The sequence below is a fragment of the Pleurodeles waltl genome, chromosome 4_1 (genome assembly GCF_031143425.1).
Source record: "Pleurodeles waltl isolate 20211129_DDA chromosome 4_1, aPleWal1.hap1.20221129, whole genome shotgun sequence".
In the NCBI taxonomy this organism is placed as follows: domain Eukaryota; kingdom Metazoa; phylum Chordata; class Amphibia; order Caudata; family Salamandridae; genus Pleurodeles; species Pleurodeles waltl.
This window is the reverse complement of record NC_090442.1, coordinates 390383585-390410672: the sequence shown is the minus strand read 5'-3', so window position 1 is coordinate 390410672 and position 27088 is coordinate 390383585. Positions and strand designations below refer to the sequence as shown.

Genomic DNA, 27088 nt, shown 5'->3' with positions numbered 1-27088 from the left:
AAATAATTTGCCTGTTTAGTGCGCTAAGGTGAGACTTCCTCTCTACATGCACCCATTCACCACAAGAGTGAATGTGTTCTCCAGTGGTAAGTTGGTTGGCCTTATGTGAGGCTCAGAGATGGAAATGGCTGATGAAGGGTTCTCCCATTGTGAAAGAGCAGCTGACAATTTGTGAATGCACTGAATCCTGTTTGAAGCATTGGGATGAGTGTTTGGAGTGAGACCTAGTCCCTAAAAGCCTCCACCGGAAGTCTGGGAGTTCTAGGAGTGATCATGATGACATTTGCCACCCCCCATAGTTGGGATTTAATGGGTCATTTAGGGTTGGAAGAATGTTATAAGTGATGCAAATCAGTGGTTATCCTACCACCCCATAACAGCAGTTCCTTAGGAGAAATGTCCTTTCTGCTGGTGGAGCTTCAGCTGGTTCTGCTAGTGGACACCCTTGACCCAGCAGTCTCTCCACTAAAGGAGCACCCCACACAGTAGCGGTCACCATGCCTTATTTAGGCAGGGGTGATCATCACTGATTTTCTCCTCTCGGATCCATCTTGCCAGCTATGGAAAGGGAAAATAAGCATCTTTTTTAAATGCACTCATGCTTTGAGATTTTATTTATGAAAATAAAAAATGCCAAGCATGGCCAAAAAACATAGCAGCTGCCCAACATTCTTTGTTGCCTTGAGGGAGTCCAACATTAGCCTAGTGGCATAAAACATAAATAGAGTGGCTTTGGGTCAGCTCTCGTCATTAACTGGTCTGTTCAATTGTCATTCAAATTTTGCTTCTACCACTACACCAGACAGCATGGGCAATATGTCACCCACTTCAGCGATTGATTCTTTTGCACTGTGAGTGATGTCATTTCACTAATCACGGGTGCATTTGCCTAGAAAGACCTACACCTCAATGGCAGGGCTGGTGAGTGAATACTTTAGTTTGTCAAACTTTTCTACATTCCATTCATTATGCTTTTTAGTTTTTTATGTCATCTTTGAGTGTTTGTATGTTTACATTTATATATGTGGTAGTGGTAAAGTGGACCGTGCCAAAGGAGCACTATACGGGGTCTGAGGCAAGCCTACAATTAACAGGCGATTTGGGAGGCAACTGGTTTATGGACGGTGGACTGTTTAAACTATGTCTTCTGGATGCAATATTTCAAAGACACTAATACATTTACTTTGCACCATTAAGAATTATATTTTCCTGCAAAAATACGGTACTATTAAAAGTATATGTAATGGTTATGTTTTTTAACTTAAAACATGTATTGCAAGCTTATGGTCTCAGTGTTAGGCACTGGGATGTTTTCTTTTTATCCATCGTTTTATTTTCATGGTCTATGCTTGCAATAAACAAACTAAAAACAACTATTGCACCAGCTTGTCAAGACCAGACCTATTGGCTTTGATAATGCTTTTAGTAAATCTGTTTAGAATTGTAATTTTTTGTTTCTTGACTTTAATGTTGTTTTGGTACTGTTTAAATATGTGACAGTCATTTCTCTGGCGAAATCCTGAAATCCTGGTGCTTTATGCCAAAGCTGTAGGGTTTAAGCCCAGGTCTTCTTAGTGAACTGTGAAACTGTGCTTTGACCTAGCAAGATAAGTCCCAACGTAATAATCCTATATCAGTGTATCCCTATCCATGAAGCATGCGCTGCTGAAGAATGTAACTTCTTCGCTGTGAGGCTCAGCCATTGTTCACTTTATTACAAATGGACATGGCGAGGGAAAACACTATTTATGATTGCTTGATTGATAGATATCACTGTGTGGAGGAGATGGAACTTTCACTGAATGTGGTTGAGACTGAGCTTCACGGTGCAGGAGTCACGACCTCGACCTCTTTCCCATCTAAACGCCAGAACTCCAAAACACAGCTCCAACCATGACACCTGTAGCTGAGGACCAAGGGTTCTTGATTCACCACTACCTGTCTTTTGTGCTCCCTCTCAATAAAAAACTACCTGAGGTGGTTAAAGTGCTCAAGTTCTACCACTCAAATTCAAGACTCCATTCCTTGACACACAGCACAGATATCAGGGCGCAGCACAGACACACCTTCATGAACTGGTCCAGAGTGACACACTATTGCAAGGCTCCTGAACGTGCGTGTCAAGTGTAGAAGACATGTTACTTGAAACAACTGAGTAAATACAAGAAGGACTGCATGTCCCATGGGCCCACAGAACTCGGACAAGACTTACCACTGGTGACTGCATCTTGAATGTTACAGTATAGGGGCCTTATGGTCCAAAGCCTTCATGATGATATACACTTGCTGAATCCAGGGATTGCAGTTGTTGTTGGGATTCCTGATATCTGAAGTCTATGAGAGCTATCTTGGAGCAAAAGAAGTATCTCTAATCGCACTTTCAATGATATACCCTTGCAATTGTTTTTTTCACACGAGTCATCCAGTAAGATTCCAAACTCAATAGCACTTGTTGTTTTCGCAGGGATGCTTCCAATAGGATTACAAACTCAATAACACGTTTTGTTTTCACCAGGATTTACCCATTACAATAAAAAATTCTTGCTGTTTATTTTAAGGATTCATTTGTTAGGAGTGCAAATTATGCTGAACTTATTAGTCCCCAAGGAGTTATCCATGTGGGTCTTGATCTATTTTTTTAAAACTCCAATAAAATTATGTTGGCACAGAATTATGACACAAAGTATGCTGATACCAATACTAGTAAATACATGATGATGGGGGTATGAGGTAAACATGCAATTCTAACGAAGGCCTTTCTTGTTACAGTTATCCTTCTAACACACTGACCCAAAATAAAGCTATTTCCTAACATTGAAGGCAGCTTGCTATAGCAATCAACCTATTATAACCATGGGTGTGATACACAGTTACTATATCCACTTGTATTACATTTCAGCACAGAAGAAAGACTGAGGGCCTGATTAAGATCTCGGCGGATGGCTTACTCCATCACATCGGTGATGGATATCCCATCCACCGAAATAAAAATCCAATTATATCCTATGGGATTTATATTTCGGCAGACAGGACATACGTCACCGTTGTGAGGAAGTAACCTCCGCCGAGATCTAAATCAGGCCCTGAGTTTCCATTTATAATAGAGAATGGAAGTACAAAGAGTGTCAGCATCTATATCATAGACAGTATCTGAAGTTAAAACTCCAACTATAGCCATGCTAAAGACCTTCTTTACTTTTAGATATCAATGCTCTTGCAGAGCAGACAAATCCCAGCTGTGAAGCCAGGCAGGGTGATGATACCCAGTCCTACTCTCTATCTCTCTCTCATCCAATTCCCTTTTTTCTGGCCTATGCAAACCTACACAATAGGATTGTGACATTAGCAGTCAGTTTTGCGTAGTGTGAAAACTACCATCTTTCCTGTTGGATCCTGAATGCCAGGCCAGTGCGTCTTGATAATAGGGCATCATTATTTAGGACTGCTTGTCTGCAAATAGGGGATCATTGCAACTCATTCGACATTGACAGACTGAAGAAGGACAGGAACATGGGAGTAAGTGTTATTTTCAAATTTAAGAAAATGAACTTGCGTGGCATTAATGGCTGCCAGCAGTTGCAGCTGGAAAGTAAGGTGCACGCTTTCATAAATGGAGTATTTAGTGGCAATAGAATGTGTATATGTTTGAACGCCGGCCTGTGCACCTAGACAAGCTACAGATTTTCAGGAATCAGCTCCTAAATCCACAAAGGTTAAATCTGGAGAGCACTCACTGGTAGTAATTGAATGGAGGAGCTGGAGTCAGTCAATTAGGTGAAAATCCACCCCGTTTTGCAGATTTCTTTCAGAAAGGAGCAGGTGTCTTTTAAAAAGCAGTTCTACTTGCCAACCATTTCACTATCCTCCACCCTTTATCAAGAAGTCATTACATTCATGCCCCTTTTGTAGCATTTACATAAAAGTGAGCCATTTACGTGTTTTGTTCATGGATCAACTAATAAACTACACAGAGAGGAGCTCTGCTTGCAGCCATTGGTTTCTTTGGCTTAGCTGAGTAGTGTAGACATTTAGACCTTCAGCTGGTTGTGCATTTGAAACTGAAATCGTACTTTGCACAAAGAGCAGCCATACAAAGCGTCCTGAGTTAACTAGGACTGGTTCCGCATATTGTTACTCCTACTTACTACAACTTGTACGGCTACTTACTCTTACTCACTTCTACTCGTAGCCCTTCCTCCTTCTATCACTCCTACTTATGCCTCCTCTCACGCCTATACTCTACCTACTCCTGCTCTTACTTATAATCCAGCTTACTCTTAATTACATTCATCACCCATTCCCATATGTTTATCATCCAACCTCATCAAAGCCCATACCCATCCATTCACGCCCATGCACATCCAAGCATTCATACATCTAGCTCTGCACCCACACGCTCCTGCCCTCATATGGGATCACAAACATCCATTCATCATTGTACACAACCTTGCAGGTGTGTGTGTGTGTGTGTGTCTGCACGCGCACACATCTGGATAAGGTCTGTATGGATATGTGTGTCTGAATGTGTGTTTTCTGACATTGTATCCCAACAAATTACTTAACAAAGTCCAGCCTTTGCGACAAAGGACACATGCATCTGAAACAAGAGAATACTCAAACAATTTGTTTTATGGAGGACCCAGAGCAGGTATTGTTTTGAGGTAACAACATGCACGCACATATAAAATATAATGTTTCGCAATAAGAGTGAATCCCTATTAATCTAGCCAATGTACGGTTAGCCATCTCGGATTTTCTTTTCTTTTAATGCATTTAGGGATGGCTGTCTAGACGCGCCATGCTTGCGCACATCACCCAGCCATCTAGGATTGAGTTTACTTTTGCTTTATTCAGATCGTATCCAGTGTGGCTGATGTGCATGGACATGCACAGAAGGCATCTTGGAATGGTCTTTAAAAAAAACACAAAAAAAACAGGAACACATTCCGAAATGGCCCCAGTGCATGCACCCAATTTACAGCCATCTTGGAAGTGGTTGGAAAGCATTCCAATATGTCTGGCTGTTGATACATCAGAACTCGGAGTAAGGTGGGAGTGGGAGTACTGCACGTATTTCAGGGGGCACATTCTTGAAGTAAGCAAGCAGAGGCAGGAACAGAGCGGGCAGGATGGAAAAGAAGGAGAGAAGGAGACAGAGCAAATAGTCCCCTCGTACAGCAATTTAAGGTGCCTACATCAGCGATGGTAGGATACAACATAACCAATAATAACACGGTGAGGCCGAAGTGCTCCTTTGGTGGAACAGGCACAAGAATAGGAAGGAAAGAATGTGGCATTATCACCACAGGTCAATGCCACGAGAGTTTATTACAATTCGCTCCAGTCGAACCCATTATTTTATGCTTTTCTGTAGCTAAGATCCTTTCATTTTTATTGTCCATGGCACTTTTTAAACCTAATCGTAAAAAGTGCCACTTGTCATAAATATAATTATGTAGTTCGGAGAAGCGCTATGTTTAACACCTTATATAGTTGGATATAAATCCCTATGTGGGCCACCAGGCCTATATGCATACCACATTCAATTTCAGTGTCAAATTCTCGACACAGAGCTTCTCACGGTCCTGCCGCGTTCACCACATGGGTGGTCTCCTTTAGTCCAGTTTACTATTCACACCTGATAATTTGAAACAATTACCAACATGAGGATGAACCCAAAAACATATGATTAGAAAGAATGCCTTGTCTATGCAGACCAAACAACATTACATACCGAAAGTCAGTTATAATGTCTAATTATCCATAATGCTTATCAATCAAAAAAATCTCTACTCTTCCAAGAACGTGTTCCATTGTATAGAGGGATGGGGCCAATTATGCCCCGCAATAGCACCTATTGACAAAGAAAAATGTAAGGAGGGGAGACTATAAGCCTGAAAGCGAAGCCCATATCAACATCCATCCATGCTCATTCTTGTTGTATAAGGTGCATGATGTAATGAACCGGCCACCAGAAAACCATGGCAGGGCTTCCCCCAATTTTCGATAGTTACATGCCATTAATAACAGTTGAGTACCTCCCAACCACTTAAACCATGCGCCCCTTTTAAACAATCACTTGGTTATGGAGGAGTCGCAAAACCCACAACAGAAGATGGTAGGGCGTTTTTCCTTTCCTTGGAAATGTATTATCTGTATTTTTGTCCAAATCTAATTAGGTGTTAATTGTTAATTTTTATACATATGCTTAAGTGTCTTTTCTCATGTATTATACAACTATGTTATTATATGTTTATATAGTTACATATTGTGCATACCTATTGTATTACAGCCCTGAAGAAGTCCCTTTGAATGGATGAAACACATTGGCTGTCTTTGCTGTTGATGTGTGATGATTTTAAGAAAAAGAAAAATAAAGTCAAGAATTGGACACAATTCAGATTTTGAATGGGACTCTTTTCAAATGAGTAATGATGCGGTGCACCTTTAAATTTGTATGAAGCTATGTTCCTTGGTTAAGGTTCCTCCTTGGCAGCAGGTGCTCTTTAGTGAGTGCACTTGATTAAGAATTTAAATTATTTGACACCCACTTCTGGGAACAGGGTATAGGTGTGGCAATCTATAGCCTGCTGCCTTTTTTTCTTTGGTGCACCAGTTTTAAGGACCTGCTTGCACTTTCCCTTCCTTTAATACACTTTGTATTATTGTTGTATGTTAGCATGTCTAGATTTAAGGACAGACGGGAAGAACTGTCACAGGATCTTTTTTCTGCACAGGTTAAACAGGGTGTTAGCAGATTATGTGGTCAAACGAAGGAAGGACTTAAAGTTACATTTAAAAAACCGGAGAGACTGAAGAAACAGGAAGTGGCTAGATGGTGGGATGGGATCACTCCCCAGAAATACTTGGACAACAACAGAATCCCAAGAGGATTGAGAATCTTCATCATCCCCACGTATGAGGATTTGGATGAGGAGTCCGCTGCCTTTTCTCTTTGGTTCACCACCCTATATAGTTGCCACAGTATCATAGAATCATAGGAATTAATGGATGATGGCATCCCACTTATCTTCAATTCTATCAACCCTCCTGTGATTCAACAACAAATGCTATTAATCTTGTTCAAGGTTAAAGGTTTTTGCCTGAACTCTATCCCGACAAGTGGAGCTAGTATTGCAAATCACAAGGAACAGAACACTACTCTTTGTGAAGAAAAATATTAAGGACGAACAAAATTGTATATGCAAATGAAGACATTGCTGGAGGTAGAAGGAAAGCCCTCATTGAAGTGGCAGACATTTTCAGTCTATTCTTTTGTTGGTGTTCAGAGCATGTTTCGGGGGAATGGCTGCAGAGGTTGTCTCATTAATGTAGTTGTCCTTTCTGGACTGGCCTTGTGAATCAATCCTCAATGCTCTCATGTTTGTTTGTCAAACTTCATACTCAGGTTTTCATTGAATAATGCATCCAAATGGCAAACTCATCTGCAGTAAAAGTGTTAGTTGTTAATGCTAACTTCCAGCTTCCATAGTGGTTTAGGCACAATGTCTGGTGGCAATAATACGTTTAAGGCTTCTCAAAGTTCTTCTTAAAGTTCTAATTTTGGGCTGCTCAGAGACTTTTAGTATTGAACTGGTGAGTTTTTCTGTTCTTCATAGGTGTAAGGTCTAGGCAACCTTAACTGTCAAAAAGTATTTGCTCCACTGGCTTTCATGTCACTTGAGGCCTGAGCTAGACTTTGGTGGATTGCTTAATGTGCAACTGGCTGTTGGAGTACTTTACTCCTTTTCCATGACGGGCATCCAGTCTGCCAAATTTAAAGATATCTGTGGACCAATGGACATCTTTATACATTGGCAAGAACTACCATCAGGGTAATTCCTGTCAAGCCAACAAACATTTCCAACATTTTGTATTTCTCAAACATAAACTCCCTAATGACCGCCACATCATGGGTGTTCAACATTTTTTTCATTTTTGCTGTCCCTTAGTAAAGCCTGTTGGTGGCGGACAGCAAAAAAAAGCCATCTGACTTGCCACTTAAAATTGGGTGAATGGTCTGATGGCTAACCTCCAATGCTCTGTACTCCATTAGGCAATCGTAAGAGTATGTTGAGGACAGGGATGGAGTTTGCTCTGTCATTGATATACTGTTGCCCCACCCCGCCCTAAACTGGATGGGCTGATCAGCCGTTTGGTGGAGAGAGCACTTCGTCCTCATTGCTCAACTTCTATAATGTTGAGAGATCAGTTTTACCATCTGCACTGTAGAGGTGTAGCATTCCTCAGGGCTTGATTGAAGCAATATTTGTATCATATTCATATAACACTCTATTAGTATGAATCAACCAATTTGGTGAGACAACTAAGTCATTCAAGCATGATCAAATGGGTTTTAATGAGGTGGATCACCCCATGGAAAATAATCAGGATACCGTGTCTAATGTACACAGATGACTCTGTGGTGTTTGCAAAAAATGAATGTGCCGTACATAAATTGTTTATTTAATTCCAAGACTATTGGTATTTAAAGACATTCGTAATAAATGCAGCTCAATGCAACATCTTAGTTGTAGGTAAGGTATGAAACTAAGAGGTAATTATGTTTAAGCAATAAACAGCTGGAAATAGTATCTTATTTTGAACATCTGGTTTAACGCTTTCTCTGAAAAGTGTTTATCACAATTGCAAGGTAACAAGATTGAAGCCATCTTATGTAACTTAAGTACCATGCTTTTGTCATATAGCAATAATTTGGGACCTGAACCTTTGTCAGCACCTCTTGAGGTGTATAGGGCAATAACGAGTGTAAACGCTTTCCCTGCCCCACAAAATGGGGTGCTTTAAACTTTGTATAGTATTTAGATCAGCATCCTTACAATCAATAGATGCAGAGGTGGGTATAGGTGACATGACAGAAGATGCTGCCTTAAACCTGCTTTGCCAAGTGGAATAATATGGTCTAGTGATTCAGCAATGGTGTAACGGTGCCCTCTCTAAGCAGGCAACCTCTTTACCCTGATTCTATTGTGTCAAATATACATCGCTATATACAGGTCTGTGTTCTTTCTGGTATGATGTATGACCCTAATATAGAGTTTCCTATCCATTAATCACAAGAAGCTATCCAGAAAATAGTAAATTTATGTTAGATAATGCATTTGAGATGCTTCTTTAGGTCTGATGTGTCTAAGTATTAAAAAAGTCTGAGAATTTGGCGACATGAAGATCCCCTCATGAAAGATCATTTCACATTAAATTTCGACGGGCTGTGTTACGTCTATGAAGCTTCATGGTTAGATGGTCAGAACCTTTATTGCCCATTCGGAAGCGCAGATGAAGTATTACATGTTTTCTTCACTGCACTCTATTATGACAAGATAAGGAATAAAATGGTTAAACCGTTATTACTGGATTTTGTTATAAAAACCAGTAAAGATGTGCTGCTGCTTTTTAATCTATAAATGAACTGAAAATGTAAAACGGTGCTCTAAATGTTTATAGGAATGCATGGAAAAGACAGTAATTACTTATGAAATAATCACTGAGGCATACTATCCCCTTTCTTGTTGCTAGGAGTTTTTTAAAATGTTGCCTACGTTTTTTTAACTTGTAGAATTACATAGAGTGCTAATTGTTTTGTGCGTTTTTAAATGTTATTGCCTTTTTAGGGTCGAGCGTGCAAGCGCTCTGGCCCCTGTTGTAATCTCTCTGTGGGCTTTTAACCACGCCCACCGCACGCCCATCACTTTCATTGGTATGTGGGCTTCCCTTTTAAAAAACGCTTGATTTCATTTGTGAAAGGCATGCATACATCAGGCCTTTTCCGTGTTTAGCTCTCCACGACAGCACCGGTAAACTACTGAAAACATACAATGCTCCATGTTTTCTGCATAGTTTTTGGACTACTTTTTCTTTTTATTTCCTACACAGCGTGATCTCGCTGGGTAGTAATCAAGCACTTTGCATGATGAGTTTATGTCTATTGAATCCAAGTCCTGCTTGGTGAATTCAAGGTTTTACACAGCGAGATTGCGCTCGTTTTTTAATTTTTTTTTGTAAATTTCCCCCGTTCCTATCCACATCCCCGTTGCCCTCCTCTTGTTATGTGCTTAGAATGCAAAGTGTAAGGTAAACAACTTGACAGCTTCATAGCATGTGTTGTGAAATGCACCTAGTACCATTAAACTTGCCTTTATCGAGGGAATTAGGAAGAAATCAAAGAAGTTGCCCTGTGCTCTGCAGTGTGGAGCATGTGGAATAGAAACAAACTGACTGTTTCACAAACACGACACCTTTGCAGTGCCCCTTGCTTGCTAGTTTTGCACGCTTGTGGCCTATAAAAGACGTTCAAATGGTGCACTCTCTCCACTAATGGCCATTTGGACATCCTGCAACACGTTTGTTATTTCCTACAATTGGAATTTGACACAATTCCAGTTTGGACGGTTTGACAGCGAGTTTATATTCATCTCACTCTGTTACATGAGATTAAAAGATTAGGGGCACTATTCGGTGGGGCTTTTCTCCCATTTGTAGTGAAACTGCGCGCACGAGTAAGCTTACAGGTACTGCCATGTAAGTCCGGATTGACTTCTTTGTTGGTACTGAATCTTGAGGAACTCTGCACAGGGGCGGCTGGTGTTCAAGGGCTTCGCCCCTAGCCTTTTCTGGCCTCTCTAGTGAAGCATATATTTAATTACATGATGAAAGTTAAAAAAATTCTGCACAACATTTTCAGAGTGAAAGTTGTGCACTTTCAAAAGCCCCACTGCACCTGTGTGAGTATGTGGCTGATAGCTGCACAGTAGGGCTGACAGGGCTTGCCCACGCAAAGCCCTTACGTTTTCTCAGAACGCAGTGACGTCCCTGGCTTATCTCTGCCTCCACCAGAAGCCCTGATAGTAAACAGACTGGAGCGTTTTTTGTTCAGCCCGGGTTTCTGAAAACTTCATGCCACTCCAATATTATTATCCACCCTTTCCTATATACTCAAATGGTGGGGTGTGATCAGAAGGCCTTACTGACCACACCCCACTCTAGCATGTTACGTACCAGAGGTCACATTTTATAAAAAGAATGTGGCATTGCCCAAACAAAATCCCCTTTTCCTGCATTACAGACAGTCTGTGGCAGAGAAATTGAATAAATACAATAAATAACTCCATCCAGGGCACTCTGGGAGACAGTAGTGTGACCTGAAGACCTCAAGTCATAAATATGCCAAAGTCAACCCTGCACACAAGTAAGTTGGAGCTCTATCTTTTTTACAGACAATAAGAAAAAAATCTGTTCTCTCAGCTCTCCTCTCCCTTCCCTTCACTGCCTCTGTAGGTGATTTCGTCTCTCAAAGGCAGTAATGGTTCCAGTAATTTATCATGGCTAGTTATGCTAGTTTTATTTCTTCTGCAGACTAATGACGTGATATGTCATATTAAACATGTAATCTGCAGCTCAAATAAACGTGTAGCTTTTATCACTGAAACTGCTGGATACTGGATGGGTGAGGCAATGTGTGTTTGTTTGAATAAGTGTTTGCAGGGCTTTACTGAGTGGCTGAGAAAATGTGGGTGTCTGTGTATAAGATTTGTGTGAATGGCAGTGGATGACAATGTGGATGAGTGAATGGGTAGGCGACCAAACGCAGTGGGTGAGTAGGTGAATGGAAATAAGTGAGTAGTGAGGTTCACTCACAAGGTGCAATTACGTCTTGTATTTGTGCCCCATCACTGCTTTCAGTCACCAGCCACCACTGACTCTGCATGCTCCACGGTGAAAAAATATTAAATAATACTGCCAGAATACAATATGCAAACAATCGCAAACCAACCTGCCTATCATTTTGTGTCACAACAACAAGCAGATGTGTGCACACACTAGAATCACTTTGGTAACAACAATGCAAATATTCCTTCATTTCACTTTCAGAATTGAGCAACGTCTGTTTTCTGATCAACAAATGAGACATTTTCATTAACTTTTCATACTAAAGTGACCTTTAGCTGTTGTAATCTGTTTTGACAGTTTAAGTTCATAGCATGCAGAGGTGTTATGTCATCAGTCGTGACCCTCAAATAGCTAATTGCCTTGAGTGGAATTACCTTCTCACTAGAAGAGGGCTGTGACATTTCCAAACTTACACCCATGCATGGATGAGGTAACCCGTACTGCACCAATGGAGAATATTTTTTAAAACAAAAGAAAATTATTAAAGTGGCCGTGGCAAATGACAACAGGGAACAGGGCCTCGGTTTGCTCTAATGGTAAGTGCTGAGGACATCGTCAGCCTGCACCAGCAGAGTGTAAGTTGTTAAATTTTGACAACTCACACTTCCAATGGATATTGCTTGCCCTTGGCAGACGCTAACCAGTCTGTGCGCCGTCCTGCAAAAATGGTTGCAAATCATTTGTTTATTTCTTTGCGAACTGCAAATAAATAGGAACGCCACTTTGCTGCCCCTTGGTCGCCCCTTATGCTAGCTGTTTAGAAGGGATTACAAATGCATTGCAGTTCCTACCTTTGTGCATTGCGAATTCTCACTTTATATTTGCAAGTCCGTAGTCTGTACAGGTGAGGTTTCCATGTTTCTATTATTCAGAGCTTTCTGTTGACGTGCTAGCTCCGCAACTTAGAACGTTTCAATATATACCCTCTTCTTATCTCCATGGACAAACTATAGTTATACATAGTTTATATACGGGCGTCCTTGGATGACTATGGCTTAACAATTTGTTTCAGTTGCACATTTGCTTACAGCGTTCTTGAGACAAGCCTCTTCAAATCAAAGTTTAATAGTCAGATCTCTGTATATTTCAGTAAGCTTTATCTCAGACACCTCAAATGCGATTTGTACAATACAAGATTTCTATTTAAAGTAGAGGAGCGTCCTTTTCCAAACAAATGCCTTCTTATATTGAGGTTGACATCATTTGGAATGCCTTACACTGTTGATGAGTTCAGGACTATAAACACAGTTTGTGGGTACGCTGTGGGAAAGGTTTGGTGCTATGTTTAGGCAAAATTATCATCGAAAAGGGAGAAGTTCATGTTATCTCAAACTCAAACTGATACTCGCTATCCAAGATACAAAATCATAGTGTTGCTGTCTTAATTAATTATAATGCCCTGTTGTGCAACATGTAAAAAAAAAAAAATCCGAACGATATTCCATAGGCTAAACCTATTGGCTTCTGGGTTGACAAATTTATGTGCAAGAAAAGTCCAGTTATGAATTTACAATACCAACAGCTCTAACGTAAGCAAATACGAGACCCATTACATTGTAAATGCTTCTTTACATATGTTGCTGAAAATGTTATAAACAGAACATACTGAAATTAGGATATAAAGAAGCAGATTCCCTTTGGCATAGGGGTTTTAGAAATAGGCAGAATGATAATATATTTACTCCTAGATCAGTTGAAAAACAACAGTGTGACAATTTATTCGAACAATGCTACCTTTCAATTAGGAGGAATGTACATCCAGTTCTCTTCACTTTCTCGCATATGCAGATTGCAAGATATGAATTGCCATTTATTGAAAATATGTGAGCAGAACACCTATTATAGGGTACACTCAGGCGCAATTCAACAAAATGTATAGTAAGCCCCCCACACTTTAATAAGACCTCCTCTGATCAATCATGTCTCCTCCTACCACTTTTCAAAGTCAAAACTTATTAACTTCTTCACACATACCTTTATCAGTTTGATTGCTTATATAGGACTTGCAAAGCGCAAACATGGTTTTCAGTGAAACAGAATTCTGCAATAAATTGGGGATCTAAAAGTAATAGGGTACAGTGCAAAGCAGGTGGGGTCCAGAAGAGAGAGGAAAAGGAGCAAATGTTGAGATTGGGTATAGACGAGATCGAGGAAAAGGAGCATAGGTTGAGTTGATTTTAGATTACAAAGAGCCATATTCATAAAAAAGTAGGAAAAGGAAGGGTGGAGATCTCTGTCTGTATGTGCTTTTCCTACTTTCTGCTTTTTACCTATATTCCCAGGCATTCACATGGAGAGCTGCAATAGAAGCCTGCATGGGTTACCAAGCAACACTAGAAAAATTGTCACTCATGCCCTAATCATCAGCAAGTTGGACTATGGGAATACCCTCTATGCTGGGATCACCAAGCAACTCCCTAGAAGACTACGAACCATCCAGAACTCAGCGTCCAGACTCATCATCAACCTCCTACCCTGAACTCAAGTCACACCACACCTCACAGCACACCACACTGGCTCCCACTACAGAAGTGCCCTTGATTCAAACTCCTCATACACACATTCAAGGCACTAGACAACTCAGGTCCCCCTACCTGAACAGCCGCATCTCTTTCCATCAACCATCCAGACACCTCCACTCTGCAGGACTCCTACTCACACACAACCCACAAGTACACAGAACCAGATCAGGAGTACAAACTTTCTCTTGCATTGTTCCTAAAGCTTGTAACAACCTCCCAATCTACAAGAAGCTGAAGTCCTGGCTTTTCATTTAACCAATCTGCCAAAGGCAGGGTTAAGCAACACAACTGCTCAGAGCCAGGATACCCTTGTGGGTAATAATGCGCTTTACAAATACACATAACATGAATAACACAGGGGCAATAGCATATCCTGTTCAGTGATCATAGAAAATGAGGGTGGCCTGTGTAGCTGGTGACAACCCGTACTACGCAGCCTGTTACTCGCGTTCCAGACACACTCTCTGATCTCCTTGGATACGCATTGCAATATTTGGCATCCTAGCCATATTGGTGCTCCCCGCTGACAGGGTAGGTCACAAAAGGGCACAGAGATGCTGGTTCCTTAGTCATTGTTTCTAGACACGGTTCTATGGCAAGGTAATTGTTTCTGAAAAAAGTGGTAAGTCCTAGAATAAATGATCTGCTGTTACTGCCACATTCTGATGGCGTGAGCTGCTGTGCAGCAGGCAACTGGTTTCCACTGTCTTTGTCTAACATTGTTGCATAATTGTCAGACCCCTTCTCTATTCTAGTGGCTATCCCATTTGGATTCTTTCTAGGTCTGGGAAGCTTTTGCCAGACATGTGGTAATGGCAGGGAAGTTGGTAGGGTTAACTGTTCCTCATATCATTAAAACTGACTTGGCGATTGACTTGTAATTCTATCACATATGGTTAGGGTGGGATCTTTGAATGTTTTAATTAGTGACAGCTTCCCATTTATAATGGCATGGGGCATGGCTTGGGTGGCAGATATATCTTAGCTAGGGAGGGAAGATGTGTGGATTCTTTGGGTTCTTAGTTTGGCTTCCAAGTTTTTATTTATTTCATAGCTTTTCTTTTGGATCTGAGAAAAGTTTTCTTCTGTATTTGGAATTTCAGAAGTTGAACATGCTGTTGACCTATAAAGGTTTTCGGTATTTTACTGGAACATTAACAGATTCAAGCACAACATGAAGAGCAGCACAGTTTTACATTTTGTGAAGCTGCACTCTCCCAGAGACTTGATGCTACAGGAGGCCTATCTCCTAGAACTTGGGAGTGGGAGACATTCTCTGCCATTTATTTGCATTTATGTCCCACTCCTATATCTCAAAGCTTGTTTGAGGAGTTGGGTGCCTTCCTGGCATAGGCACCACTCGGTGTCACCATGATAGATGGCAAATTCAAAGCCATAATGAATTGCAACAATGACATATGTAGAAGGCGGTGACTTGATACACACTGGGGCTTCCCTCCCCCTGCTTCAGATACCACACTGGGGGTGAGTGATGTACGACATGCTTGGCACCACCAGGTTAAGGCGTACTAATAATTGTGGCAGCACACAAGTCCTTCCCCCAGATTGATTACATCCTTATGCCATATAGAATATGCCTTGGGTTTTGTTTGCTAGTATCCTGCAGGGTTTCTCCAAGCATATCCCATGGGATAGCTTACAGGTCATGAAAGGGATTCAATAAGTTACTTTTGGTTTTCAAGTGTCTGGTGGTTAACCAGCATGGACTTCTCTGACTATCTTATGGATCAGGTGTAGACCTACTGCCACTTGTATGCAGGATTTGTCCAGTCGGCTCACATGCTCTGAGAGACCCCCAAGGTGGTTATTCAACACATAGCAATGTACTTTTTTGTCATTAACAACAAAGCAAGGAAAGGCTGTTGGCAGGCAAGACAGAACTGATCCATTTAGAGCAGAGTTTTGCATCCATGTAGGATGAGCTTCCTCTTCACCCAGTGGCTTTGATTCGTAGACTCTGCAGGAGATTGTCATAAAGGTTGTTTGTGCAGCCCGGGTAGCTTTGCAACGCGGTGTCTATGAGTTTGGTGACAAAGCACATATGGAATTCTACTTGGAAAAGCATCCAAGGCTGATCTACAAGGTACAGGATAGGTCCAGCACCTTGATCACGGGGCCAGGGGATATTTCAAATGTGTTCTGTGACGTCTACAAGTACCCTTACACTATATACAGCAAAAGATGTCGTTAATGATGACCAGCACACCTGAGAGTTTCATCTTACACCCTTGTGTACCTCCCTGCGTAGGGGTCTTGTGAGCGGGAATTCACTTCTGAAATTCTCTTCAGATCTCCATTTTTGGATAGTAGACTTATTTAAGATAGTGGCCCTCCTCCAATTGCTATATGTCCTCATGAATTATTCTTTTGAAGTCCTGATACTAATGTTTTAAGAAGGTCAATGAATAGCGTGTGCCTCCTTTGGGCTGATGAAACCCTTAAGAGTATTCCTTTGGTGAATGATGGGCTACTGGCTATGGCTGATATACAGTTGTAAAATTGGGTTTCTCCACTTATGTTGTCAACAACTGGTTATTTAGGCTAATAAAATAAGACCCTGCTATTCGTATGGAGGTGACTTATTTTGCAGAATTATTTGTTGTCTCTCTTATATGGGAATAATGTACCAGGGTCACTTCTTCCTGTCGCAAGAGTAGTGTTGGACTGTTGGCGTAAGGAACTGCAATGGATGGCTTGAGATCACAGGCTGAGCCATCAGACACTTCTGTGGTGCAGGCTAAAGCCAACACAAATGACTAGACTTCACAGTTTCTGGCAGTGGGACTTCAGAGGATTATCAAAATTAGTGAATGTTTTGAAATATGACCGCATGGGATATTGTGTTGCTCTCAGCAATTACTTTAATTTCCATAAATTACAATTATTTCTATGCCTTTGATTGAGGCATGCTCTTACAGTACAGAAATCACATTTTGGTGAGCTTCCTGAGGTTATTCTTCTTGAGGCTAAGCTGGTCTGCTCTGCTGGAAGCTAAGAGAACATTTCAGATCTACCCAATCTTGGTTTGTAATCGCCCACAGATGACTAGAGATAGGCTTAGATTGCTTCCCAATTACTTGCATTCTCACCTACGCTTTGTTTGTTTAATGTCAAATATCTACACTGGGTGTACTCATGATGGTCTGTAGAAGATGGGTAAGGCTCAATCAGCAAATTGTTGCGTGCACTATAGGATCTTTAAGAAGTCATCCAGCACTTCAGTGTGACGAGGTAACACTGGTCGAATGTATTTAACAAACTATCCGCGCAGTACTAGGTTGCCCGATTGAGGAATCCCCGAACTAGTGTTGTTAGGGATTGAAAAGGAGGCAGGCTTCAAATGAGGTGATCGATCTCTCATAGTGCTGGGATTTTCGTGGCTTCAAGTGGTATTGCTAAACGCTGACAGCTGCTGCATGCCATGACCGAAGAACGGTTGAGGGGAATGGAAAGGTGTCCCTTGATGGAGATGGCATTGTAGAAAGCGAGCTGGTGTTCACAGAAACAAACCAAGATCTGGGATCTATGTTGGGAGCACTTTCACCTGCCTGTAATGTCACCCTACTGGCAAGGTGCACTAATGCCCTGTCTCAGTTGCCTTTCTTATCTTATATAGGAGCAGCAGCCTCATATGTTGTCATTGATATTGGCTTGTACTGTATTTTTTCATCACTGTTACATTTTATCACCTGAGTCTATGTTTTCAATACACGTCAATAAAATGTTTCTTTAATCATAAATAGCTACGGAAGTAGCAGTATAAGTAGGATGTGCCATAGAGACATTGGAATGCTGAATTATATGCAGGGCCACTGGAATTATGCAGAACGAGGGGGCCAAAATGCGGCACGGTTGAGTAAATTATGCAGAAAGAAAACCTAAATTAAGAGGCATAATTCGGCACATTTTGTAATAGTATTACTTCATCATTTTGTCATTTTTAAACTTAGTAACACTGTCTGGGCATCATTTGCACCTCATTTGTACCGGTTTAACACCCAAATATAGCAATGAGCAACAAAAAGGTGGCCAGTCCAATTTTGCTTCCACCACACAGCAAACATTTTTTTGTTGTTAAAATCTGCAGATTATAGAGCAGATGATGGATTATGTGGCAAATGCAGCAAATCTATAATGAAGTGAAAATTGCCACGGCTGCACAATCGCATAATTCCAGTGGCCTTGATTATATGGCAGGTAGAGTGATTTAAATAAGAAACGAGAAAAACATGCCTCTCTCTTCAAGAACTAATAAAGTTCACCTATGTGTGCATAGAGAAGACAGCACAAAATCACCTCTAGCTTCCATTCTTGAGAGCGCTTAACTCCCATCTATTGATCTCCGAGTTCATCGAGTTCTTGAGCAATGCTTTGTTTGTATGCTTGTTTGTATTGTACCTTCATTACATTTTTGATTAGCAGAAATCTGTATAATTCATAAATAATCTTTCACTATTCATGTTTTGAAAGAGTTAAACGTTAGATGAGATATAAAGCTGTGGTTCATTGTTTTACAGTGCTGGGAGTTCAATATTATGGCTGAGATATGATGGATATCTCTGAGCAAAAATGCTAATAGTCACTTTTCACCCAACAGAAACACATTAACATGTTTAAATGTTGCCAATAGAAAATGTTTTTCTTCTGATTCCTCGATTCTGCCCCCTAGTACTTTGTTGAGACAAACAGCTTTTTCTTGTAGTGATTCAGCACGGAATGCAGAATGTTAACACTTTCATGGGAATTTGGTCTGAATGAAGAACAGCAATCGTGCGCACATCTAGTGATTCTGACAACTCCAATGTCATGTTTGTCTGCTTTTGACTTGCTCCTGCATGCCCCTCCTTCCTTCCATGTTGACTCTATGTTCATGCAATCGTTTCGTTCATGAACTGTTTCTGTTTCTATTATTTTTCAGGCCAGTTCAAGAGGAGTGATGTACTTAGGCTCCACCGTGCCCTCGGGTTCCGCTCTACAGAAGTACTTCGCAAATTCATCCTACAATATCAGGCTGCCGAGCCAGGCGTCCCTGACTCCAAGCCTCTTCTCTAACATCTAATGATATCCATGGAATATATGTGCTTTATGATATGAAGCCAAAGACTCTTCTTTCTGTCATGTAGGAGTTGTGTCTTGGGTCCAGACATTGACCAGCTAAGAACTTCAGGATGATTATAACCAGAAACAAAAGCAGTAACAAAAATATAACCTGACAAATGTAGGTAGGCTGAAGGCACACGGTCATGACATGACACTGACCTTAAGCCATCTTCAGCCTCTCCTCCTCCTCCATGTTAAGTGGTAGAATCCGCTGGTTTTATGTTGTATCATCATTGTATGTCACTACTGGAGACTGATCAGCAAAGTGGTGCTCTTTTGTAAAAGACATTTTCAATACCCACCATTCAGCTTGAAAAGGAAAGGTTTCCTTATTCCACTGAAAATGTGTGAATCTCACTTTGCTTGTCAAATATTGCAGTAATATGTTACATGTACTTTACCAAATAATATTTTCATGTTAGGCACTTCCAAACTAGATCTTCTCTTCTACCTCCGGTTCCACACTCCTTCCTCCCTCCCTCTCCCCCCAGTAAAGCATGAACAGCACTAAGCTGACAATGGCAGAAAGGCCAATGTGGTACACATTTGATATACTATTTAGGATTTTAAATCATCCTATCAGATGCTAATGTTGAGATCCCCTGAAAAACATCTTCTAAAACTGGTTTCCAAAATAATTTTTTAGGCATTGATCGATAGTTGTAATATTTGGGTAGTCTCTATTCCCTTATGTAGATCAGTTATTATGACAGTCTGTGTGTATTGTATTGTATTAAGCCCTCCATGTCCTCATTCATCTTCTTGCATTGGAGATGGTGCCACATTTCCTCACTCCCTTGCCTTAGGAAGTTCCTGTATCTGCACGTTATCTGAGACATGGAGATCACCAAAGGTCTGTGACTTCACTTTCCAAATTATTTGGAGCATGGCTGGATACTGCATTGTACATTCCAATTCTAACTGTTGTAACACCTTCTTTACATTTGCATATGCTCTCCTGGCTAGTATGAAATCTGGGTATAAAAAAGGCAATGACCTCTTTGTGTGATGTAGCCCCCTTTTCTCTCAGCAGCTGCAGCACCATATCACTGCCTTTATAGTTATGAAGACACACCAGCATGGGCCGTGAAGAACTCTGGATGTAGCTTGTGGTGTCTGAGTATGATTAGCTCTTTCTACAGTATATGCAAGACCTGGGCTGTCAAAGAATGTTAAGAGTTCCTCCATATACATTTCTAATTTACCACTATTTGATGTCTCTAGGGTGCCGGGCTTTGAGAAGCTTTTCTTAGCATACATTACATCTTGTTCTAGTTCAGAAATGCAGCGTTCTGGTATGTCCATGCGGTTACTTGCCTCTCTAAAGGTTCCTTCATGGATCAATTCTGATAGATAGCAAGTGTATTGTCTCATCTATCATGTGTAGACTTTTCTGCATATCTAGCATTAGTGATCTCACCTCAGACTCTCCCCGTGTGTGGCATATCCCTGCTGTATTGAATGGTCAGCTTCTCTTTCAACTCCCCTATTTGCTTTTTCTTAATCAAAGGAGGTTTGGGCTGCTTTGAATTTCCTTTACCCACTGTGCAATTCTCAGTAGTGATCTGAACAGTGAAAGCCATGCAGCCCTGTCCCAGCAGTGCATATGTGCCCAAAGGTGCTTGGCGCTAAAAACTACCACGGACTCATGTGATTCTGATGGAGGCAAACTAGATTAACCAACTATACATTAAACCTTGTTAGCTGGACCTGGTAATAACCAGGTTTTGAGCAGTTTTCTGAAGCCCAGGTGATTAGGTGGGCCTCTCAACTGAACAGGCAAGGAGTTCCAAATATGAGCTGCCAAAAACCTAAATCTTCTGCCTCCCCAGCTCAATCTTCTAAATTGACATACCCTGATCGTTCTGGCACTGGAGGATCTTAATGATCTCCTAGGGGTATACCACGTGATATTTTCCTTAAACTATTCAGGAGCAGCTCCTGAATAGCTCCTTTGTGGACAAGGCAGAGAGACTTGACCCTTTACCTCACCAGCAGCCAGTGTAGCTCTTTTAGAGTATCCAAGACAAACTGGAATTTGGGTATCTTTTTCCAAAGTCTGGCTGCTGCATTCTGAAGACATTAAAATTTATTCAAAGAATACTGATTCGCTCCTAAGAATAGGGCATTATAGTAGTCCAATCTAGACAAGATCACTGCATTATCCACTTTTTTCTGCAAATCAATAAAAATACAAACCAGGATCTTCCTAATCATACGCAGAAAATAGAAACAGGAAGATGCTAGTTTGTTTATTTGTGCATTAAAAAAAGACAAACGTGCATCAAATAAGATACCCACGTTTTTTACCGTAGATACTGGAGTCCCGGGAGGTACCATAAATTAAGGCCACTGATCCTGGTTCCATGATGGTGAGTTCTTTCCAAGCAAAAGGACCTCAGTTTTTGTCGAATTGAACATAAAACTGTTTTGACTCATCCATTGTATGATAGCCCTCATACAATTAGGAAACCTCAAGGCTGTCTCTTTTGTTTTGTTAGCAATGGAAACAGTTAGCTGTGATTCATCGGCATTTGCAATGGGGAAAAGTCAAAGGAACAGCTAAGTTCTGTCAAAGGAGCCACATAAACATTAAAAAGGGTTGGGCTCAAGGACGTGCCCTGTGGAACGCCACAAGGCAAAGTAAAAGATTTTGATCTAAGTTCTCCTAGAGCCACAAATTGTTCTCTCTGTAAAAGAAAAGAGTGTACCAGCTTTAAAGCAGGTCTTCCTATTCGGATTTCTTCCAGTCATGCTCTGCAAATCTCATGGTCAACAGTATCAAAAGCCGCCAACAGATCTAATAAAATCAAAGCTGCCTTCCCTCCGCTGTACAGTAGACTCATCACTTGGTCAGTAGCCACCACCAAGGCCAATTCTGTACTGTGATTAGGCCTAAAACCAAATTGTGCTGGATCTAACACTCATTTCTCTGCCACATATTTGGGCAGGGTGAAATTCATATGTTTTTCTAACATCTTTGCTACCAAGGGAAGACGAGAGATGGGTCAATAGTTCTTCACATCTTTAGAATCCAAGGAAGGCTTTTTCAGAAAAGGTAGAATGGAAGCTTTCTTCAATGCCAAAGGAAAGGAACCTGACTCCAAAATGGAGTTGAATAACAATGTTACGGAGGTGCAACCGCTTCCTTAATCTCATGCATGATTTTGGAGGACATGGATCAAACAGGGCTCCAGATTTGGTCTGGCCAATAAGTTTGGCAACTCTGTCTTCTGTAAGTAAAGAAAGACTTACTAGAGTGCAAGGTTCTGGCCGCCCATCTCACACCATGGAACAGGCCACCTTTCAAGTTAGTGTCATTCAGCTTGCCAAAAATATCCTCAACTTTGTTTTTAAAAAAGCATCAAGTTGATCACAAAACCCTTGACCAAAGCCATACATGGTAGTAGATGGTAAACTAGATAGGAGCACAACTATTTTAAAAAGCTCTTTTGTGGAGTTCGTAGCCGCCAATATACTCTCAGAAAAAAAAAAAAATCACAGATATAATAAGATTTTTAAAGTCTTGAATACACGTTTTATATTTCACTTTCTCTTCCTCATTACATTCCTTCCTCCACAACTTTTCTTGTTTTCCATATTTATGTTTTAACTCCTGAAGCTCCTGAGGGAACCACGGGGTGGAGCGTCTTCCCCTACGGCCCCTAACTAATTTTACTGGGACATGCTCAGTAATTGCGGCTTCAATCCACTGTACGCAAAGATATTAGCCGTGAGTAGGGTATCCTTTGTAAAGAGAAAGAATGATTAAGTGTATTTACCAAGTCTGGAATACACATTTTTCCAGACTTTACTATTTATAGGCGGTGTAGGCTTAAATAGCGGGCTGATCTAATGAGCCTACTCCAAACTGAAGTTCACCACCTTAAGATTGGACCAAGAAACTAGTACTGTCTCATTGATCCATAACCCTGGTATATTGGAGAAAATAACATCCAAAATGTGGCCATCATTATGAGTAGAGGAATTCACCAGTTGAGGACGGTTAAAACAATTTAACCTCTGTAGTACATAGAATTCTGTGTGCAGTGATGGTATTGTGCTTTTTGTCCTGCCTTGAACTGTTAAGGAACCAGAATTTTTGGCGTACTCTCAGACTGATAGGGCCTTGATGAGCAACATAAAATGCTTAGAAATGTTTTCACACTTGGTGGAAGGGAGATGGAGTTACACCCTCAATTTGAGGTCAGCTTCATGCATGGCGGGATTTTCAGGACAGCGCAATCTCAGTGTCTAGTAGGGTTTGCCTTAGTGCTTAATTTGTGTAGTTAAACATTGGCGTGCCGCATACCAAGGATGGTAGTCTTCAATCCACTAACGGACACTCCTTGCCCCTTTCTCTCATTCTAGCAGGTCCCTGCTTTCTCCCTACCTGGTGGTTTTGCTGTCTTTCCTGTCTTCCGATCTGTGTGTTTTTACATCTATTGCACTCGGGAACCATCTTATGCAGACATATAAGTGCTGGTGCCCAAAAATAAGTGGCAGTGCACCCCACCAGCAACCACGAACTCAGATTAAGCCCTGGTTAGCCCCCAAAAGAGACAACTCAAGCTATGAGTACCATTAAATATAAAAGATTGTGTTCAGTGCTTTCATTCTGGATCATCCACTAAGTCTTTCACACCTCTGCAACTGTGGTGAATATGGTTTATCCCCTAATTCAGTTCATATGCATACATCAGACAAACCCTCACTAACCTGACCTGCCAGGTGGCACCTTCCTGCTTCTTCACAAGCTCTCACCTGCTACCATGAGTACTTCCTCACCACTCCATGAGGTGCAACTAACAAACAAAGGGCTGTCTCCTAGTGCCGGGGACTGAGGGCAGCCCCACAAGTTCTCATGCTGAACCCCTTGCTGCCCTCTCTGTTGCTGTTCTGCTCACTCCTTGACTCCTCATTCAGCTTGCTGTGGTTGCCTCATCTTTGTCCTTTATGCCAATGTTAGCCTTGATGGACAAGCTGCACCTCCAGGAGACTAGAAAGACGGGGTCTCAGCTAGCCAGGGAATTTCTTCAGATCAACACTATTAGCAGAATGTAATGTTATTGAATTTAGTCAGTTAGCAGCTGTGAATGCTGAAGATTCTGACGGGATGTTCTATGGGCCGTTGGAGTCCTCATTTTAAGCAATCATCATAGTTGCTGGTGCTCTGCAACACCCTCATGCATCTGGAGTTACTTGTCACCTCTTGAGAAGGGATGTAAGCTAGCAGTATGTGGTGAACTGCTCTTTTTGAGGCAGTGCCACGACTGATTTTCATATGAATATATGACATGTTCCATTCTGTAATGCCACAGAACTCATAAAACAATGAAATGTAGCATGATCTACAGGAATTCCCATTAGTTAAGATTAGGTCAACCATTTAATCCATCACTTTGGGCCCTATTTCGAGTTTGGCGGACGGGAAAGCCTCCGACAGCTCCATGGACAGCCCCGTCACGCTTTTCACTGCCTGAATTACGGGCAGTGAAAAGCGAGATGGGTGCTGTCGCACCCATTGCACCGCAACATTGCTGCTGTTTCTAACCACCAGCCCAGTGGGAAACTCGTAATAGGGCCTGTGCAGGGACAGCCACAATTCAGTCATCCTCATGTGGGGCTTTGGCGGGTGGCCTCTGTCGCCCACCAAAGTCATAATGAGCCCCTCACTGTCTGTTTGGCACCTGCCAAAGCTTATAATGCAATATAGAGAAAAGTTCTGCAACTTCATAAAAGGTGACACACAGTGACACCAACTCATGTGAAAGGTTTGTGGGATATTGCCTAGGACAGCGGTTCTTAATCTTTTGACTTCCATGGACCCTCACTGAATCATTACTAGAATCTGGGGACCCCCAATAAGTCAATATTGGAAGCTGGGGACCCTTGGCCTAATCAATTTCTGTGATTTGAACGTCAAAACTATATAAAAATATACAAAAGCATATGTACACCAAACAAATGCTAAAACATTGACATATTTTGGTTAATTAACAATGAACTATACAAAAAGTTGTCACATTTTCAATTTGCTTTTTTATATATACTTTATTAATTTTAATAGGATTTAATTTTGTAACACAGTCGCAGACCCACTGAGTAGGCCTCCCAAACCACTCCGGTCCTCAGACCACAGGTTAATAACCACTGGCCCAGGACAAGTAGATTCTGAGCAGGTTATATGTACATGTAGATCCTGTCGAGGGTACGTGCTCATTGGCACATTTATGCTGTGTCATCTCATCCGTCTAACTCCTATTTGTCTATGACACATTCAGAGGGACAGAGGGCAATTCTCTGCTAGGAAAACCTATGGATGTTTAATAATTTTCTTTGCTAGCCCCCTCCTCCACATTGTTTCAGGCGACTTCATAGTAATGGATTTCAATGAACCAAGATAGAAAGAGACAACTTCATAAAGAATTTTGTGTTTGTGCTACCATTGAGAATGTTATTATGAGCACTCAATAAAACAATACGAAACATGCAATGTGTGTACTTTACAGGCTACAACGAATGGAGTAGTTACCATATTCAAGGTAGGATTCACCAGGTTTGAAATATGTGAAAGATGTGAAAGAAGTGTCTTCCAAATAGATTTTTATTTTTCTTACCTAATAAAAAGTTGCATCTTTCATAAATCGGTATTTTTCTTACTTAATAAAGAGCTGCATCTATCATAAATCGTAACTTATTCATTTGCGTATTCTGTTGTGGAGATTGTTCTCATTACAAACTTTACCCAGAAGCCAAATATTAGATTGTGCTGTATTTTCTGACGGTCCGCAGGGTGACCTAAATACATTAGTTGGGTTGGTCAACAGGGGCTCCAGAGCGGATGGCCTTTGACTTCCTAGCATTGTCCTCCTCTTGTGATGCAACTTGTTCTCTGGGGGTTTTGGCTTGCCTCCCTATGGTGCAATTTGGGGTCTATCATTTAATCATATTGCTACGATACATAAGGGTTTTTTGTGTACTCACTTGTTTTGAGGGATAAAAAATTAAAGATCACCCAAGAATTTACATACAGTCAGTGAAGGAAAGTGAGAGCAATGTATTCTAAAGTTTCCCTTATTGCTAATAGTCTTTCTCCACAGGGCTGCATGCATAAAGCTTGAATGGACCCAGAAAAATATCTTAAAGGTAAAAAATGTAATTTTGAAAATGTACGTGTCACTACAACAAATACTTTTTCCCATACTGTGTCTCCTAAGTGGAAAAAAATCGCACAACAACTGGATCCTTGATGATTTGGAAACTCGATAGCCAACAGAACAAGACCACAGCTACTAAATGTTTTGCTGTGTTGACTGTATGGAATAATTAAGGGTTGTAAAAAATAATAACAATGCAGGTGAAGTGATGCATGATCAGTAAATGTTTCTTTTTCGAAGCCAGCAAAGTTTCCAGACTTTGGGCCTCATTACTAGGGTCGACCGTCATCCCGCCAGCCCCATGGTGAGAAGTTTGCCACGGACATGGAGGTCTTCTCACAGGGCCTATTAAAACTTTCCCGCCAGGCTGATGGGCCAGAGCCAAGGTTCCTGCCCGTCAGCCCATTGGGAAAGGTGTGGCAGGATTGTTCCTGGCTCATAATAGAGCTGGCAGTAATGCTGCAAAAAGCTGCTGCACGCAGGGTGCACAAGCACCCTTGAAATGCGCAGTGTCTGCACAGCGCACTTGTAATGAGGCCATTTGTCCTGAGAAAATGTTAAACCTTCCTGGCCAACTGGTGCATCCGAATCCTAGCC

The 27088-nt window shown here is 41.3% G+C and overlaps 1 protein-coding gene across 1 annotated transcript in view; it reads left to right on the top strand.

The window, feature by feature from the left end:
• The window catches only part of LMNTD1 (lamin tail domain containing 1), a 1007849-nt gene extending 981667 nt beyond the window's left edge, over nt 1-26182 (top strand). Inside the window, exon 17 of the mRNA XM_069228593.1 lies at nt 19150-26182. Coding sequence (XP_069084694.1) covers nt 19150-19290 — 141 coding nt within the window. The 3' untranslated portion in view covers nt 19291-26182. The remainder of the gene's footprint in view (nt 1-19149) is intronic.
• The last annotated feature ends 906 nt before the right edge of the window (nt 26183-27088 follow it).